General features: G+C 40.4%; 1 protein-coding gene across 2 annotated transcripts in view; it reads left to right on the plus strand.

Annotated features, from left to right (window-relative positions):
• Positions 1-17,688, plus strand: part of csmd3b (CUB and Sushi multiple domains 3b) — a 363,253-nt gene that overhangs the window by 220,515 nt on the left and 125,050 nt on the right. For both annotated transcript variants that reach the window (XM_037092815.1, XM_037092814.1), the window contains 3 exons: positions 11,822-11,899; positions 16,509-16,596; positions 16,749-16,873. In XM_037092815.1, the coding sequence (XP_036948710.1) occupies positions 11,822-11,899; positions 16,509-16,596; positions 16,749-16,873 (291 nt within the window). The remainder of the gene's footprint in view (positions 1-11,821; positions 11,900-16,508; positions 16,597-16,748; positions 16,874-17,688) is intronic.

Genomic DNA, 17,688 nt, shown 5'->3' on the forward strand with positions numbered 1-17,688 from the left:
AAAAGCCTGCAAACAATTCCCAGTGAAGTCATCGGGCGGATCCTAATGTGACGGACAAATTAGAAGGATAATTGTCTTCCCCCTTGGTTCTTTGCTAAAAGGGTCATTACTGTAATTACCATTTCAGACCTAAAGGCATTTAGACTAGAGCAACAGTTCTGATTGTGTTACATATGGTAGATGTAAATTTGTTCAATTAAATATTTATAATGTACTGGTCATAGCTGGAGTGAAAGCAGCTTGTTTGGAAAGTCAGATCACAGGTTTTGAATCTGTATACAGACGGGGGCGACCGTGTTGTGGCAAGAGACTGACTGATGCTCAAATTTCCCTTAAGGAAAGCACTGAACCCGGCTGTTACATTACTATGTGTGGTGGCTTTGGTGCCAGCTTACAGATGCGCCTGGGTGTAATACAGTATGGTCTCACCCTCCGGCAAACAGACGTCTAGGCTGCAGCTGCAAATGGGAACTTGGTCTTGGTCATCTTGGCTGTTAAACACACACACACACAAAAAGAACATGAACAGCTCTCCCCTGAAAGCTAGAACATCGCTATGTAATAAGTTATACCAAGAACTGGAGGACCAGCAATGGCTATCTAACTAGTCAGTGAGTCATATATGCTTTTAGTCAACCTGTGTGTCACAGTCATCTACCAGTCACCAATAAGCTAGATTTAGGTCACTGCTCCTCCAGCTAGAAATACACTATATCAGTAAGTAAAAAAAGAAAAACTGAATAAAAATAAGGTTAAAATGTGTCAAAAATGAGATGTGATTGCAATAAATTGACAGTTTGCTAAACCCCTCCCCCAGATAGTGATTATCCCGCCAAAGCTTAGCAAGCGGGACTACGCACAGCAGGACTGTCAAGCTCAGGATATCCCTACATGCTGAAGTGGTGCGCATCAGGCTCTATCAAAAAGCAGTGCTCCATATTGAGTTGGAGGATCCACCATTTTTTTAATCGCTCTCAGGAAACCAAAAACACACAAGTAAATGATGCAGACTACGGATTGCTCTTACATAATCTGCAAACATTAGCATGCTCCTCTAATTAGCTTACCTTCTACAGTCGTAGCCTAGTGTTACTTACAAGGTGAAGGAGTACATATGCAGTTTATTTCATGACAAGCACTGACACTGGCAATGTCATTTAAAGAGAAACTGAAAAGTAAGTATTTAAGCTAACCGCTAAGCCGCTAAACACAGTTTTATGAGAATGAGATGAGTTTGATCTTATGCTTTCCAGTCTCGTGAAAATAAGAGCGACTTTGGAACAGTCAGATACATAATGCGTATCAAATAATGTCAAATAGTGTGGGTTTCTTAAGCCCCTTAATATTTCCTGAAAATGTATGTGAAATTATCCTAGAATGCCTTTCACGGGCATATCCAAAGTAAGTTGAAAGCTGCTCTTGAACTACTTGGAGCACAGGTATGGTTTTGGTCTCTTTTGAAAGGTAACACTCTGAAGTTTCTTCCCCGCCAGTCAAAATCCCAGTAAGCACCACATGGAATGTGTTATAGCAGTTTGAGCACACTGAAATTAAAGGGTTTTCTTGAGACCAACCAAGATTTATGCATTGATAACCCTTCACCTATAATAGGGCCTTGCTAGCTGTTGTAGGCTTCGGACAGGACGTAGAAGCTTCCATTCAGTCAGATGAGGTGTCAGTCAAAAGCTAAGAGTGCAGTCGCCGCGGTGATGCCAACACTTTCCTGAAATTCGGAAACCAGAGTCACAAAGCAACACAGGTGGAAGAGTCGGACAGATAACAGCTTTGACACAACCACTTACTAACTGTAGCAGTTAGGTACACGGCACAGTTTTTACTGAAAAGGCAGTGACCTGTGGGCGGGCTGGTAGTTTTTAAGTATATTGGAGTAAAGTCAAGTCCTTAGATAAGAGGAGGTAACAACAATCAGCTGATCATACCAGACATAACTTTTTAAGAACTTAGTACAGTACAATAATGCAATCATTTGGAGATTATACATTCTCATACTGTGCGTAGATATCAATGGCATCAATGTCTACAGCCAATGAATCTAATGTAATAGTATTTTATGACCGCAGTGCGCTTACTGATGATTTCTCTCCATGTGTATTCATAACTCCCTCATACAACATTTCCATCACACTATTTTCATTTTTATACAATTCCAATCCAACAAAAATCCCATTCTGTTAGCCCGACAGCCATGCAATTTTTCAGCTGCAGCCAATTTGAACAAATTGCAGTGCACACCATCACACAGGAAACCGGCTTCATTCCTACAGTGTAATTGTCATTCACAAAGTCATCCAGTCAATCCACTTGTCAATCTGAATTTTACTACTGTTGCACTTACTGTAAGTAGCTCAGTTAACAGTGTCAGGCAAAAGCTTAGAGTGTCTAGTCAGTCAGCCAGTCAGTCAGCCATTTGTTCTGGCATTCAGCCAGTTAGAGGGTCAGTCAGCCAGCCATCTAGTCAATTGAATGGTTGCCAGTGGTTCCATTTACTGTACGAATTTTAGTCTGAACACTGAGAAATAATGTCTGGCTCTTATTAATTAACATTAACATCACAGAAAGTGGAGGCAAAGGGGGCAGAAAAAGTATGGGTGGAGAGATCATGGCAATGCTGCAAAGTCAGAATGTCACAGTTTACCTGAAAACACGTAGATTTGAAAGCACAGAATGAACTTTGACCTCACTAGAGCCCCCGTGTCTAAATCTGACAAAAAGACTTAAAGAAGTGTGATCAGTATTCAGACCAAACAGGGAGGAGGGTAAGACTTAAAGATGGCTAAGAGGATGTGATCCACAGTGAAAAAATACAGGGTCGTCTGAGGATCTTTTTTACTGCATCGCTGCTACAATATTCCCTCTCAAACGTCAGAGGATAATTCATTTGGATAAATTACCAAGTAAAATTAAGGCAAGTTTAGCATTATTATGATACTTTTAAGGTAAATTGCCATTAAAGGTTCTGTATCCTGGAACTGTAGGTGACTGATGGCCTCATCTAAAGGTTCAAGAAGACCTCTTGGATATGAACTCTTCAAGTCTGTAATGTTTTAACTAAAAATACAGAACTTTTAAACACCGTTCCATACTTAACTGATGTTGATTTGCCTGGAATGCTGAGACCTCTCCTGATTTAGCACCCCCTGAAATTAGAGCCAGTCCTCTGGGGAACTTTCCCAGCATTTCACAGCATATTTTGTATTTTTCACACCTGAAAATCAAACATAAATCCAGGACTATCACTCCTTGCTAGCAGGTTCATCTTCAGGGTTCTTGCAGTGGTAGATTCCAATCAGCAAAACAAATAGCAGGATTCCACAAAACCCTTCCATAACAATTTCACTGTTTTTGATGTACACTGAACGAAACCGAAAGCTTTCGGATTTGAAATGATCCTCCGGGGGAAAACCTTTTGCACATCAAAACCCATTCCCTGTCGGATCAACATGTAGCTATTGGTGAGTTGCTAGGTTCATCCTTCAGAGAGAAATGCGACCTTGTTCAGTTTTCATGGTCTTTCATCATATTGGTGAAAAAGCTGATAGAAAAAATCCAGACATTTCTTAAACCACTTTTCCTTGAAACACTTCTTGATGATTTTGCAGACAGATTATACAAAAGTTACGCTCATAACTGGTTAGTCTGATATAACAAAGGATAACAAATCAGTCCAGAGACAGTGACAGCTGTTGGTTGCTCCTTCAGTTCAAGCATCAAGCAACAAAAAGGAGAATGGTACTGATCAGTATGTAAAAAAGGCTCCGCTGGGTAAAGATGACCTGTTTAAATATATATATATTTTTCTTGTATTCCATTTTATTACATTATTAATCATCATTAATTAATCAGGCTGTATTGTTATGGTGATACACTGGAGACCTGCTTTGAGCCTGCAGGCAAGATCTATCAGAGGTGTTCAAACTAAATTAGGTTTGTTTAAACCGTAATGTAACAAATCCAGGAAGAGGAAACATGATGAAACCGTCCCTGTGGCAGAACGGAGGGTGTGGTTTGGCTGACTGCTCTCGCTGACCTTCAGTGTTCATCCTGTTTGAATTCTCGGTAGCACCTCTGAATCAATAGGCTCTTTCAGCATCCAAAATTTTAAATGTTTAGAAAGCATTTTTTTTTTTCCTCCAGCATCAGCATAATGAAAATGTCACACCTATCTTCTGATGGCTGCATGTCAGTGGGAGCTTGACCCTGACCCTCACCTGTGACTGTTTTTATAATGAACCATTCACAGAAAATAGGAACAATGCAGCACTTTGTCGCAGCCTAACCCTTGAATGCAAAATGAAATCTTAACACTAAAAAGGTCTGCAAAGATACTGTAGTCATCTCCTCTTACCTCTTACAGTTATCCTGTCTGCCCCCTTGTGGCTAATACGAGACGTGCTGTTGGCCATGGATGACAAACATGAACCATGATTATTGAATTACACCCCTTCCCCTCATGAATACAGTGTATGCAGGGAGTTTTTGCATCTGTGATTCTGTTTCCATGCTCATGGCACTGTGTGCTGCAATAATTACATTGCAGTTTACATACTGTGTTATCATTGAAAGATGGGATAAAGACACAGTGCTCCTTCCCTCTGTAATTTACCATTGTTAACTAATTCTTTATGGCTGTTTGGTTCTTTCTCCACCGACTCTGTCCAAGTACAACAGGTTCAGTAAAATCTTAGGCATGGGTGGGGTTTAACAAATGCTGAATTAGATTTCTCTCCACGCTCTTCTCTGCATGGTACTCTGTTCTAATGCCCAACCCTACACCCTGAACACCTGGCTCTGAATGTGTGTTTACTGCTTGTGTGTGTCTGTCCATGTTCCTGTGGGTATACAGAAGTAGGACTATGTGCACACATCTTTCATCACTGCCGGTGTGTCTTCTGCTCTAGTGTATGTGTGTGTGTGTGTGTGTGTGTGTGTGTCTATTTTAACTTGATGTATCTATCAATATGAGTGCTTATTTCTACATGTAATGAGTGAGTGCTGATGTGTGTGCGTGTGTGAGTGTGCACGTGCATGCGTGCCTGTTTGTCTGTTGTCTATGCGTGTGTCAGGTATGAACAATCTGCTTCCCTCCCTGCGGCAGAATCCACCAATCACATCCCTCCATCATCTCTCTTCATTACGTATTCATGAGTTTCTGTGTCTGCAGGGCTGTGATTGGCTCTTAATGAACAACTGACGGCATTATCAGTCAGCCAATGCTATGGCAACAAAATAAGTCAGTCAGTACAAAAGAAACACCAGTCAACCACTGGTACAGAGCCATTATTCAACCCGAGCAGTGAGACAGTACGCCCCTCGGGGAGGTTGACATATTGGATACTGTCGACTGCATGGTACCTTTTGATATGACGCTCATATGGTCTCGAACCTGCGCATGAGCAAGCCTGCACATCATGAAATGTCTGTGGATGATTAGAGCCAAGGAATAAGAGAGCATTTAGCACATGTGGAATACACCATTAAGGTTTTGTGTAAATATATCCCCAAGTCCTTTTCCTTGTCAACCTTGGCACACAAACCATTACTCAAACTGAGTACAGAGTTGCTGTTGGCCTCAAGGGGTTCATATGAGCTCATAAATCTATGAACTACCCCTTTATCATCTTTTATATCATTTTGGAGCCCGCATTTCGCTGGCTTTTGTTGTTGACTCCCACCTTTTTTTTCTGCTGTTGCCACAGTACATCAAAAGGGTCGTTAGCGGTAGGATCATTACAGTAAGTGTAGCAGGGAATGTACTTGGTTGAATTTATGCGGATAGTTTGCATAGACACAATCTGATGAGGTTGTGTGATTGCTGGTCTATAGTTACAAAATAGCTCATCAAATGCGGAGGATGTCTACAGTGCTGACAAGCGTCCTCACCCACTTAGTACACTCACTAATTGAATATATTAAAACTGTGATTAACACAATGTAGGCAGAGGTATTTATTGAAGTCCTGTAGCCTACCCAGGCATTAATATTCACTACGTCAAGAGCTCATTCGTATTAGCCCTGGAGATCTACAATAGATTTTACATCACCTGAATGAATAGTTTGTTGAATGTAAAGCTGTATAACCAGAATCCAGTACGCTTAGCCTGGCGTCATTACTGTAAACACAAACAAGCAGTTGAGGGCTGCTCCTGCCAACAGAGATAGTTCAGCTTTCACCCTTAAAGCGTCATAACTGCAGTGGATGGTCGGGTCCATGACAAAGACAGTGACGCTCAATAGCGTTGGGATCACTTTCAGAGCAGTTGATGAGCAAGGGAAACACTGACAGCCAGTTAGAATCCATCTGAATTCACAGGGACATCAAATAGATGTTAGACAACAGGCAAATAGGAAACACCTTTTAGAGGGTCTGCCCGAGTAACTTACCGTATTTTCACGACCATAGGGCGCACCGGGTTATAGGGCGCGGTTTCAGTTACGGGTGCTCTTTCTGTATTTAACACATACATAAGGCGCACTGGACCATAGGGCGTGAGCATGGTAAAACACACCGGTAAAACATGCATGCTAGTGTGTGTATTTAAAAAGGCAGCGGGAGCAAAACTGAGTTTGGTTGTGCTTTATTGAAATCCTGGCCCGGATGGAAAGATGGCACCGTTTCATGAAGCGAAAGCACCAAGACGGACCTCCTTGAAAATGTTCAATTTTCATTTCTTCCGCTAGCGTTACTGCCCTTAGTCGTATGGTGACTGTAGAGACGCTTCTTCCAGCTGTCCTTTGACCGGCAATCCATTGCTCGAGTCGGTCTTCCAACTCGGGCCATCTCGCCTTGTGTCCGCGGAAACTCAGCTGCGTCTTCTTGACCTGTCGCAGCTCGCTTTCCATCTTCCTCAACTTGCGAACCATGGATTCACTGATATTGTATTCCCTCGCGGCTGCTCGATTCCCATGTTCCACCGCGTAACTGACAGCTTTCAGTTTAAACTGTGCTTCGTAAGTGTGTCTCTGCCATTATCGGGGTTGCCAAAACAATGACGCCTTACAACAACAACAATAACGCCCACACTTCACACTTCACCCTTCAACATTCTCATGTAATCCGCCTTACAAAAAAAACAACACATTAGGCGCACTGCACTATAGGGCGCGCCGCACATTTTGGAGAAAATTTGAGACGTTTAGGTGCGCCTTATGGTCGTGAAAATACGGTAGTCTTGGGTTTTTATATAACTTATTAAACACTTATTTGAGCAGAGACATATTGACAAACGGTCTTTAGTGCCTGTGGGATCTCTGAAGTTTATTTTGTCTTTACTGATGTCCTCCTTGATGATCGCCAGGATAATTGATGTCGACCCGTAAAAAAGGTTGAACAGAATTTGTCTTCAAAAGACATATGCTTTTACAGTTCTCCTGCATGAAACCATATCCCTCTGGAATTCTTTTTGTATCTCTGTGCAACATATAATGGTAACAAGTTATTGATAAACTTTTCTTAAGCTGGCGACACAGCAGGAGCATGCATTGTATCCTTGGCGCCAGTATTTACAGAACACAATCATTCATCTGGCAAGTATTGCTTTTAGATGATTCAAAATGTATCTCTCGCACATATTACCACCTATTGGTCCCAACTGTATTGTATCTTTTCCATCTCTTTGACTTACATTTGTCAGATATTAACTAATCCAAACTAAACTTTAGCTTGGGTGTATCCAGATCAACTAGTGCTAACAGCTTAGTTTAGACCCACTATAGCATTGACAGTATAAGTAGTACAGAGACAATCGGTAAATGGAAAAGTACATACAGGAACATGTTTTTAGTGATGTACAGTATTATTCAACAAGTATAAGACATGTATTTTATTCAACTGTATTTAAACTTGGATATAACACATCCACAACAACAACAACTGTGTTTACTGGTGACGTTTATTTTAACTTACCAATGCTGAATAGCCAAAGTAAAGCGTAGCTGGATCTAAGAATAAGACAGATATGTTGTTTATGTCGCAAGCAGATTTTCTGAATCCTCCTGTTGCATTTTAGTTCTCAGTCTAGACCATGTGTTACCATGGACAGCACTAACAGCAGTACATATTTGCCTTCCCACGTGGGTACATTAAAACGCCGGTGAGTGGCATCGAGCCCAAAAGCTGGTGGGTTCAATCAAAGTGCGTGATGCCTGTCTGCTCAAATCAGCTCCTTAGAGAATGCTTCACTACAGGTTTTAGGAAATGTGAAATCCAGATAGAATTGAGGTGAACAAGCAAGTCTGACTAAAGCAAGTGAGTCACTGAGCTGGATCCTTTCTTGGGTATCAGAGTAGCTCTGGCTTTTGGTTATACATTTTGAAAGAGAATAGATTTTAGATTTGGGTTGAAAAGTACAGTAGTCTGTAGTACAGCAAGTCTGCGTCAGGCTCAAGGAGATGCTGTTGTCGAGGAATGCGGCTGTATCATTAAACTTGGTTTTGCCGAAGTGTCTGTTCTCTTTCATTATTGAACATCAGTTCACTTCGCCATTATACTGTTCCTTGTGAAGTAAATACATTTTAGTTCATAAATATGGTTTACTTAAATGCCGATGCACTTCCATCTGTTGTTTGCTGTAGAGCTGCTGCTTGCAGGCTAGAATATTAACATGGGCATATTTAACTTTGATGCATATTCACACAGGACAGGTTTTATGATGCATATTAACAGGGGCTTTATACTGTGAATGAATTTGCACGGGCAATAACAAATTTGACTTTTAACTAATTTTGGCTCGGATTCCCCGATTTGGCTGCCTAACAGGAGGGAAATACATTTCAAACCTGATTGTCTTTTGATCGAATTTAGAGCATCCCCTCGTTGTTGAAAATAACAGTTTAATGTGAAGCCAGTGGCACAGTGAAAGTATATATTGTTTCTCACCCCTTTTTGTTTGTGTGTTTTGTTTTCTTACCATTGGCATATGATGTTTTTTTTCTGCCCACAAATGAAAACTAAACTTGCCAATGTCAGAGGGGCCGAGGGCTTTATGCGTCCATCAGCTCTGCAATGCAGCATAATGGAAAAAATATATTCACTCTCTTCATAGATTCTTGTGCGCTATATTTTAAAATACAGCTGTCTATAGTTTTTCCAAATTGTTTGTGAATGTAAGCGCATAAGCGCGCGGTGGGGGTGATAATACATTTCATTCTTTGTGTAGGTGGATTTCTGTTTAATTAGATCATTTGCTTTTGCATTTGGTTTATGCGAGCACTGTGCTTAGAGTCAGCCATAAACAGCTTTGGTACATGAGTTGCTCGAAGCAAACTCATTAATGGTGAATATATGATAGGAATTCTTTTCAGATGTAAGGGAAATTCATATTTTCTCCGGATTTGTTTTGAGTTTTTGATGTGGAAGCTTTTCCAACTTGAAAAACAACATGGAACTATCACCATTTTAAAAGTCTCGTGACCGGGAGGTGTCCTTTAAAATCCCAAATCCTTTGAGTTTTTATTACCTCCGCCAAGGAGGTTATGTTTTTGCCCGTGTGCATTTGTTTGTTAGTTGGTTGGTTGGTTTGTCAGCAGGATTAGACAAAACCTCTGAAGGGATTTCCATGAAACTTGGAAAGACGATGGGTCTCAGAATAGACATTAGTAACTTTTCGCGCAGAGCCACATAAAGGGATAGAACCAGGATTTTTTTCTTTTCTTTTTTATATCATTTTCTTTCAGACATTTTTGTGAATTTCTCAGGGAATCATTTTTTCTTAACAGATAATGGATGAAAAAAGCTGATGATATATGATGAGGTACTTATATCATGAGTTAAAGCTCTGCCACCCCTTGTGGGGTTAATCAAAACAAAGAAAACAAAAGATTTAGTTTGATGACCTGGTAAAGTAGCGGAGGTTCATGGGAGTTGATGTTCTGAGCCAGCATTTGTTTAAAAATAAAGACAACAAATAAAATAGCTACCACTTATAGTGAAAACGTATGTGACGTGACTCAAATGTTGAAAGAAGAGGTTATGTAATTAAGTTCTACTCACCTTACATTTAGTCATGTTTTAGTCATGTTCCTTACTTGCTTCCTTCCTCTCTGACACATCATTTGGCATTTTTTGGAGTTTGAACATTGTTGGAAACAAAGTGTGCCTTGGGAATTTTTCACAACCATGGATTATTATTGAAATAGACAACTATACAGCAAGTCATGAATACATTTTTAATTTACTTTTTCCCTTCTTGCACAAATCCACAGAAGCAAAATCTATACTAAAAAAAACAGTAAAAACTCTACAATGAATCAATCATAAACACATACAGTGTGTTTAGATAAGACATGTTTTAGAACACTGTTTTGCACAAATACGAATACAGGTGTGCCTTCAGATTTGTGTGTGTCTGCCTTGGACATTGAAAGTTTAAAGACCAGTGCTGTACATCACCGATACTGTGGCTATATAGTGTATTTGAACAAAGGAAATCTACCTGCCGAACGAACGTATTCATCCGACTAGACATGATCAATTAAGCGCACAGTAACATATTTTTCATTCAAAATTGAGTACTATAAAGTGAGGCTCAGTACTTACACACATGCAGTTGAAAACACATTAAATCATTATGCCGCTAAGTTAACTAAATAATGCATAAATGTAGCTAATGTTTAGTTGCTCTGCATTAGATTAATCGTAAGCACATGAATCGATTCCAGCGTTTTCAGTAGGGCGCCGCTAACATATGAGCATGTATGTTGCAACATTAGGATAATTGTAGGCATAAAACACACATGATGTAATTTACAATGTCAGATATAATGTTATTGATGCGTGTGCATATACCCAATGTATAACATTAGGATAATTGTAGCACATTAACTCATCCGCCATTCATCACCATTCAGTGGATTAGTCAGGTCGTTATGAAAACGACGTCTGTCAGCCACTTTATCAGACATTCATTAAAGTGATTTGTCACTGTACTTTGTCATTCAGGACAAGATATATTTGTGTTCATGTTTTCATTATTTAGGTTGTTTCGGCATTCATTTGTTTTACAGAGTAGGTCAGAAATCAGATCTGGAGGCAGTCACTTTGTTTTGTTGATATTACGATCGCCCAGATTCAAATACAGCTCTCGCCCACTCGCTTCGCCTTCCATACATGCTGCTGCTAAAGAAACATCCGGGGCACGACATCCCTAACCCCGTAATGACCTGAAGTCACCCAGTGACAGAAAACGGAGCTCGTGCTGACAAGGATCCCTCTGCCGGGTCGTCCGCTCTTGTCTTTGATTTACTCTAATTAAAAGAACCATTTATTTGCTAACGTGCCATTATCTGAATGCTTTGATTACAGAGCTGCATCATTGTCATTTTGATTAAAGCTGCAATTTCCTTTTACCAGCTTTTGTTCAGCGTATGATGGGGCTTCCAACAAAACACCTCGACATCTGATATATGTGTCTGAGTGACAGAGAGGGAGAGAGAAAGATGAAGCTTCTTATGGACAAATGCTGCTATTATAGAAATCTTTGGAAAGAGAAGATTTTATTTTCCTACTCTCTGTCCTCTGTCTGCTTATGTCTTTCTCTTTTTGTCTCTCTCTCTCTGGCTCTCTTGCTACCTGTGTCCACCATTTTAAGATTTTACTTTGCCTTTGTGACTTTCTTTTCAACTGTGCTCTTCTCTCTCTCAGCACTGTGAGGGAGAAGAATCTGCCATTATTTTTTATTTTATTTTTTTTTCAAATTCCTTCACTAGGTCTCACCACCCAACCCCCCGACCCCCCCTACATACTTTTTATCCAATCTGTTCTCTGATTTTTCTTCTCTTTTCTGTATTCTGTTCTCCTCCGCAGTGAAGCGATCAGTAGATTTTAAATCGCGGGGCGTTAAATTATTCCCTGGCAAAGACTCCAGCAACAAGTTTTCAATATGTGAGTTCACATCTTAATGTCACTATGGCTAATGAACTAACGTGTGATGGCTTGATTTGGCTTGGACTGGCTTTGTTTTTGTTTTTTTCAGGTTTGTTTGTTCCTTTCATTTGTTTTATTGTTTTGTCTCCTTAAAAGGCTGTCAGTTTTAACACGCTTGTGCCTCTGTTTATTGACAGCACAGACAACACGTGCTTCCATCGATTTGCGTAAAAAAAGAAAAAAAAAAAAACACACAGTGCCAAATTTTGTGAGTGACACAAATGTGTTGAAAAAGCGACAGCCTTTATAAGAGCATGCTTTTTTGAATTCCACTTGACTGCTGTTTTTTTTTTTTTTTTTTGATGTTTTGTGTACGTGTTTTCGTCATGGTGTCTCGGTTTTATGCATGCTCATTCATGGTTCGCTTGGATATATTTAATCATGGCTTGCTCCGATAAGCTTAATCATGGTTTGTTTTTGGCTTGCTTTGGGCTTGTTCGGAGTATGTGAATCAGTTGTTGTAATATTTTTTTACCCCTCTCCTCTCCTCTCCTCTCCTCTCCTCTCCTCTCCTCTCCTCTCCTCTCCTCTCCTCTCCTCTCCTCTCCTTATCACATACCTAAACCACATGATTGTCGACCTCAAAACACAGGTCACATCCACAGTTAAGATTTGGAGTATGATGATCTATAACCTATAACCAGTCTATAACCAATTTTTTTAATTATTTTTTTTTATTCCACAGTATTAAAACCTACCTTTAACTACAAAAAAAGGGTTATCTGCTGATTTTCTAGTCCTCCTTGGAACTACCACAGTTGTCTCGAACTGTGTGAAATTGCAAATTGAAAGAATAAGTCACTTTGGAAACTAACTCTTTAATAACACCCTGAAGTCAAATTTTAAAACATGAGGGCGCATAAGTCACTTGACGCATGGTAATGTAAGAACGGCCACATGAATATTATTTCATTCCTTTCAACGCCTTTTTTCCCGAACACTCTGACATTGTGGGAACATGCACCAAAAGCGTGAAAACTCTCCAAAGAAAAAGAACAGTACCTTTTTTTTATTCTGAAATTTTGCTTATTAAAGCTGTCAGTACCCACTTAAACCTGACATGTTTTAGAGCTATTTTACACCCAATTCCCTCTCAATTTCTTCCTCACTTCTTTTCAGCCTCTTTATCAAACCTCCTCTACTCTCTCAGTCTCTTTTACCCTCATATGAAAGCACACACTAGCACACATTATACTCGTGCGCTTATGATATTTACTTACCTTTTATGTTTCCCGACGACTTTAAGCACAAACAAACAGTGCACACTTTTATTACGCAGATACTTGCACAACCATTGTTTCATACACGTACATAATAACTTAACATGCATGTGCACATATTTACATCCAGAGGGAATATGTAAACACTTAGACAAATACATCTATGCGAGGGAACACACACACACACACACACAAACACACACACACACAAAGTACTGTAGCTCTTTCTTGTCTCTTTTGTTCTTTGGTTTGCATGTGTACTAATGATGCACTTTTGAACACTTCTGATTTATCCGCTTGTTTTCCTTATTTGCTTGTCCACTTTGTGTGTGGGTGTGTGTGTGTATGTGTGTGTGTGTGTGTGTGTGTGTGTGTGTGTGTGTGTGTTTGTTCGTGTATGTGGATCTCTTGAATATTGATGAGCTGATCTAAGCACCATACACAACCCATCGCAGATTCTGGTTTGCTGACAGGTTGGAGAGTCATGCTTGAGGTTTGATCCTACAGATGTAAATTAGTATGTTAATTAGCCCGGCTCTGATTGGTTCAGGTGTTAATTTGCTCCGCTCCGACTGCTTTTTGGTGAAGCACAAAACCTGCGTGTGTCCATTCCTATGTACCCGTTCATGTGTCAGTGTGCGTGTTTATCTATTTGTGCATGTATGTTTATGTGTGTACGTATGCGACTTTGTTGGGTTTTCTGTGTGTGTGACTGTGGACACACAGTACCGATACTGTAACCAGTCCCTCTGTTCTAGTGTTAATAGTCCAGATGGTCAAATTAGCCGCTCCAGCAAAGCAACAAACTATCTACTCTAATAGATACACACACATAGACACACATACACACACCAACCACCTGCTGGGTCTGTTGATAAGGACTCAACATGTACATGCATGTTGGTCGGACAGTGCCGGACAGCCTGTGCAGGAGGCTGTGTGTGTGTGAGTGTGTGTATGTGTGTGTGTGTCTGAAAGTAGAAATGGTCTTGAGTTTTCTGGCGTGTTCATTTATTTAAGAAAAGTTGAAATTCCCTTTTCATCAACATTTGTTTTGCAACCAGTGCCAGAACAACAAATAAAAAATGAATTAACACTAAAACAGAATACTTTCATGATATGTTTTTTTAGCTTTTATTTCAAAACAATAAACAGCTCTGTATTTAAACATTAAAAACTTTGCGATAAAAAGTAGTATAAAGCTTTTTTTGTGGATTCAGAAGAAGTAGCACGTAATCTGATGTACCCCCACTGCATCGTGGGTATTGTAGAGGCAAGTTTTTATTATGAGGTGTTACAGGAGTCCGACACTAGACCAGTTGACTGCTTTTCAAAATCCGTTGCCAGCATTACCCACAATGCAACATAGCTCATGGAGATGACTTATGGGCTCACATGCAGTTTCATCCGGAACCACAAAAGATGTTATGCTACCATTTTTCAAATATGAAATAGTACTCCAGAAGACCTGTAAAGGCACTTTGATGTGTAAAATTGGTGCAGTTACCCTTTAAACATGTATTATTTTATTGAACTGACTTAGCAACTAATTTCTGTTTTAGTGAAATTATATTTCTGAGCTGTGTTCAGTCCAAAAAGACCTCTTCAAGATGAGGTGAACAGTATAGCAGAGGCAAAAATAACATGAAGGTTAGGTGGAAATAAGTTTTAAAATGATGGATGACGAGAATACAGTTCTCTTCATTCAAAACCCATTATAATAATATAAACTGAATTATGCTCCTCCACAATCAAAGATAATTTAGTCAGCTTAATGAAATAGGTGATTTACTGCCACATTGTCCTCCAGTTTCTACTTAAGAAATAAGCTGGAATACTAGACCGAAATACATGATTAGCTGTGCTTCCCTCTCATTTGAATACCAGTCTTACGCATTTGAAAATCAAACTACACCGTGGGGTGTTTTGTTTGCTGCATAGATGCAGTAAATATTTCAACCAAGACAATTCCTCCTTCTAGTAATATCCTACTCACACCCCACACCAGGACAGGATGAATGATTGGAAAAAAAATTAAAACGTGCCCTAATTCAATTGCATTGGTGTGAATGAAAGATGAGAGGAACTCAAGGATTATTCAAATAATTCTATTCTCACCCTGATCTCATTAAGGAATAGGAGAGAATCCCGACACGTGGGGTCTTAAATTGAGTAAAAAATAGGTCATCAATGGACTCCAGCTCATTAAGACACCGTATTACTACTAATACTTTAGTTGTGCTCCGAACTGCTAGAAACAGCTCTGTGTCACATAATGAATCCTTCTCGGTGCCAGAAGAGCCACAGTTTTAGTGTGCAGTGTGGTCTGAATTTGAAACGTTTTGCAGTGGAAAGCTTCTGAATTGGACCAGAGTTTTTTGGGGTTTCTTTCACTAACTGTACCTGACAGCTATGTTTCTTTGGCTTTCCCTGAAGTTTTTTTTGTTTGTTTGCCTTTTCTCTCTTTGCTCCAACACACACATGCTTACACACACTATCCGTTGCTCAAAGTTAACCCGGCAGCTAAGTCTCTTGAAAGTTTTAAAACTTCTAAACACTCAAGTTAGAGAGAGAGAGTGGGGAAAGAATCGACCCTGAATGGCTGAGGCTTATGGAAATAAAAAATGAAAAATAAAAATCTACACTGGAGGAGTCAGGGGAGACCGAGTGATGGGGAGAGATTAGAGAGTCAAACAAGCAAGACAGAAAAAAAAGTAGTAAAATGCTACATACATTTACTGTTAACAGCAGTACTGTAATTAGTGACAGAGTAGAGATGCATCATGTCAGCTTTGTGTTTGTTGTGATGTCGCAGTCTTGCAGTGTTTGTACAGTTCTGTCTGTTGTCTCTGCTCTACCATCGTGATGTTTGGAGTGCCGCTGTCAAGATTAGCTGTTTCTGTTTCTGTGGGAATGAAGATGGTATCTGGAGCGCCGCGCCTTCTGTGTCTGCGTACCCAACTGTCTAACCCATCCCTCGCTTTGTCTCCTGGTTTCTCCTTCCACCTGTTTCCTGCTGACTCAAAGTGACGAAGCAGGCAGGCTTCCAAAACCCAAAGTGGAGAGCTGGAAATTACCTGTGGAAGCCCTTGTGCTGAACACTATCAGCAGGATGACAGTTTTAGAGCCATGTCAGGGCGCAGTGGAGGATTTCTGTGCTACGGATTTGGCTCCCAAGTTTACATCACATACTTAATTTTAATATTCTCAACACATGAAAACCTAAACCAGTCCTCTGCATCTATGAATTGCTGTCTATAAACGGAGAGTCTTTACTGTAAGCCTCATCTGTGCCTCATTGTAACCCATCTGCCCCTGGCTCTCCACCTGTCTGTCTCTCTGTGTAGTAAATGAAGGGGGTGTGAGACAGGCGTCTAACTCTTGTCCCGACCCGGGAGAGCCAGAGAATGGAAAACGCCACGGCAATGATTTCAGGTACATTATTTGTACGCACAAAAACCTGCACAAGCAACTTTAAATGCATTCAGCTACATACTGTACCTGTCTGCACAAACAGTGTAGAGAAAATAAATACATTGCCATTCCCATTCACACCTCTGTGTTTGATTATGTCTGTCCGTGTGCAGCATTGGCGGCGTGGTGCAGTTCAGTTGTGGAGAAGACTATGTTCTGCAGGGGAGTAAAACTATCAGCTGCCAGCGAGTGGCTGAAGTTTTTGCAGCCTGGAGTGACCACAGACCGGTCTGCAAAGGTAAGAAAGAGCTCTCAGCGCCACATCTGCACATGCATGCAAATGACTGACACCACAGCAGAAGACACAGATGGAGTAAGAGGCAGTCATCACAGACGGAATGAAGGTAAGAAAACGTTAAAGCACAGCTCCCTCACGCACGCTGCCTCAAAATGGTGCCAGCGTGTTGCCTTGGCCTTTCCGCGGCGCGAGTTTGTGTTGATCGGTGGCTGCGTTTGTAGTGGAAAAAATCCCAGTTCAAATTGAAGCCCCTGGCTATGAAGTTATGAAACAAAACACTCCATAATCCAATGTTTGGAGTGTAACGCCTCAGTGACATGCTTTGGTTGTATGCTTTCATCAAGGGAGCTATGATAGTGATTGTTGAAAACCTAAAATTACACCCGCTATCATCAAAGTGCGCACAAAGTATAATTTCCAATTTTGAAAGTGGCACAAGGCACACAGTCTTCTTAATACATACAGAACATTAATGTGACAAAAGTGACTACAGTTTTCAGTGTTTTATTTACTGAGAACGGTGTACATAATTTGTGCTCAGATAATTAACATACTTCAGACGTTCATTCGTCAGCTTCCTGTACTTGTTCTGGTTGCACATCGCCACTGTTTAATCTCAGACCAACATCACATACACACATATGCACACATGCGCATTTGCAGAGGTAGTCATACAGGGAGAAAGAGAGAAAGAGAAGGAGAGAGGGCGTCTGTCATGTTAAATGCCAAAGTCGTTTGTCATGTCTCCCTTCACTAGGCTTCAGACTGTGGCTCGAGACACATACTTTAACATAAAAACCAATATTCACTGGGCA

This window comes from Acanthopagrus latus, chromosome 3 (assembly GCF_904848185.1).
Source record: "Acanthopagrus latus isolate v.2019 chromosome 3, fAcaLat1.1, whole genome shotgun sequence".
Taxonomy (NCBI): Eukaryota; Metazoa; Chordata; class Actinopteri; order Spariformes; family Sparidae; genus Acanthopagrus; species Acanthopagrus latus.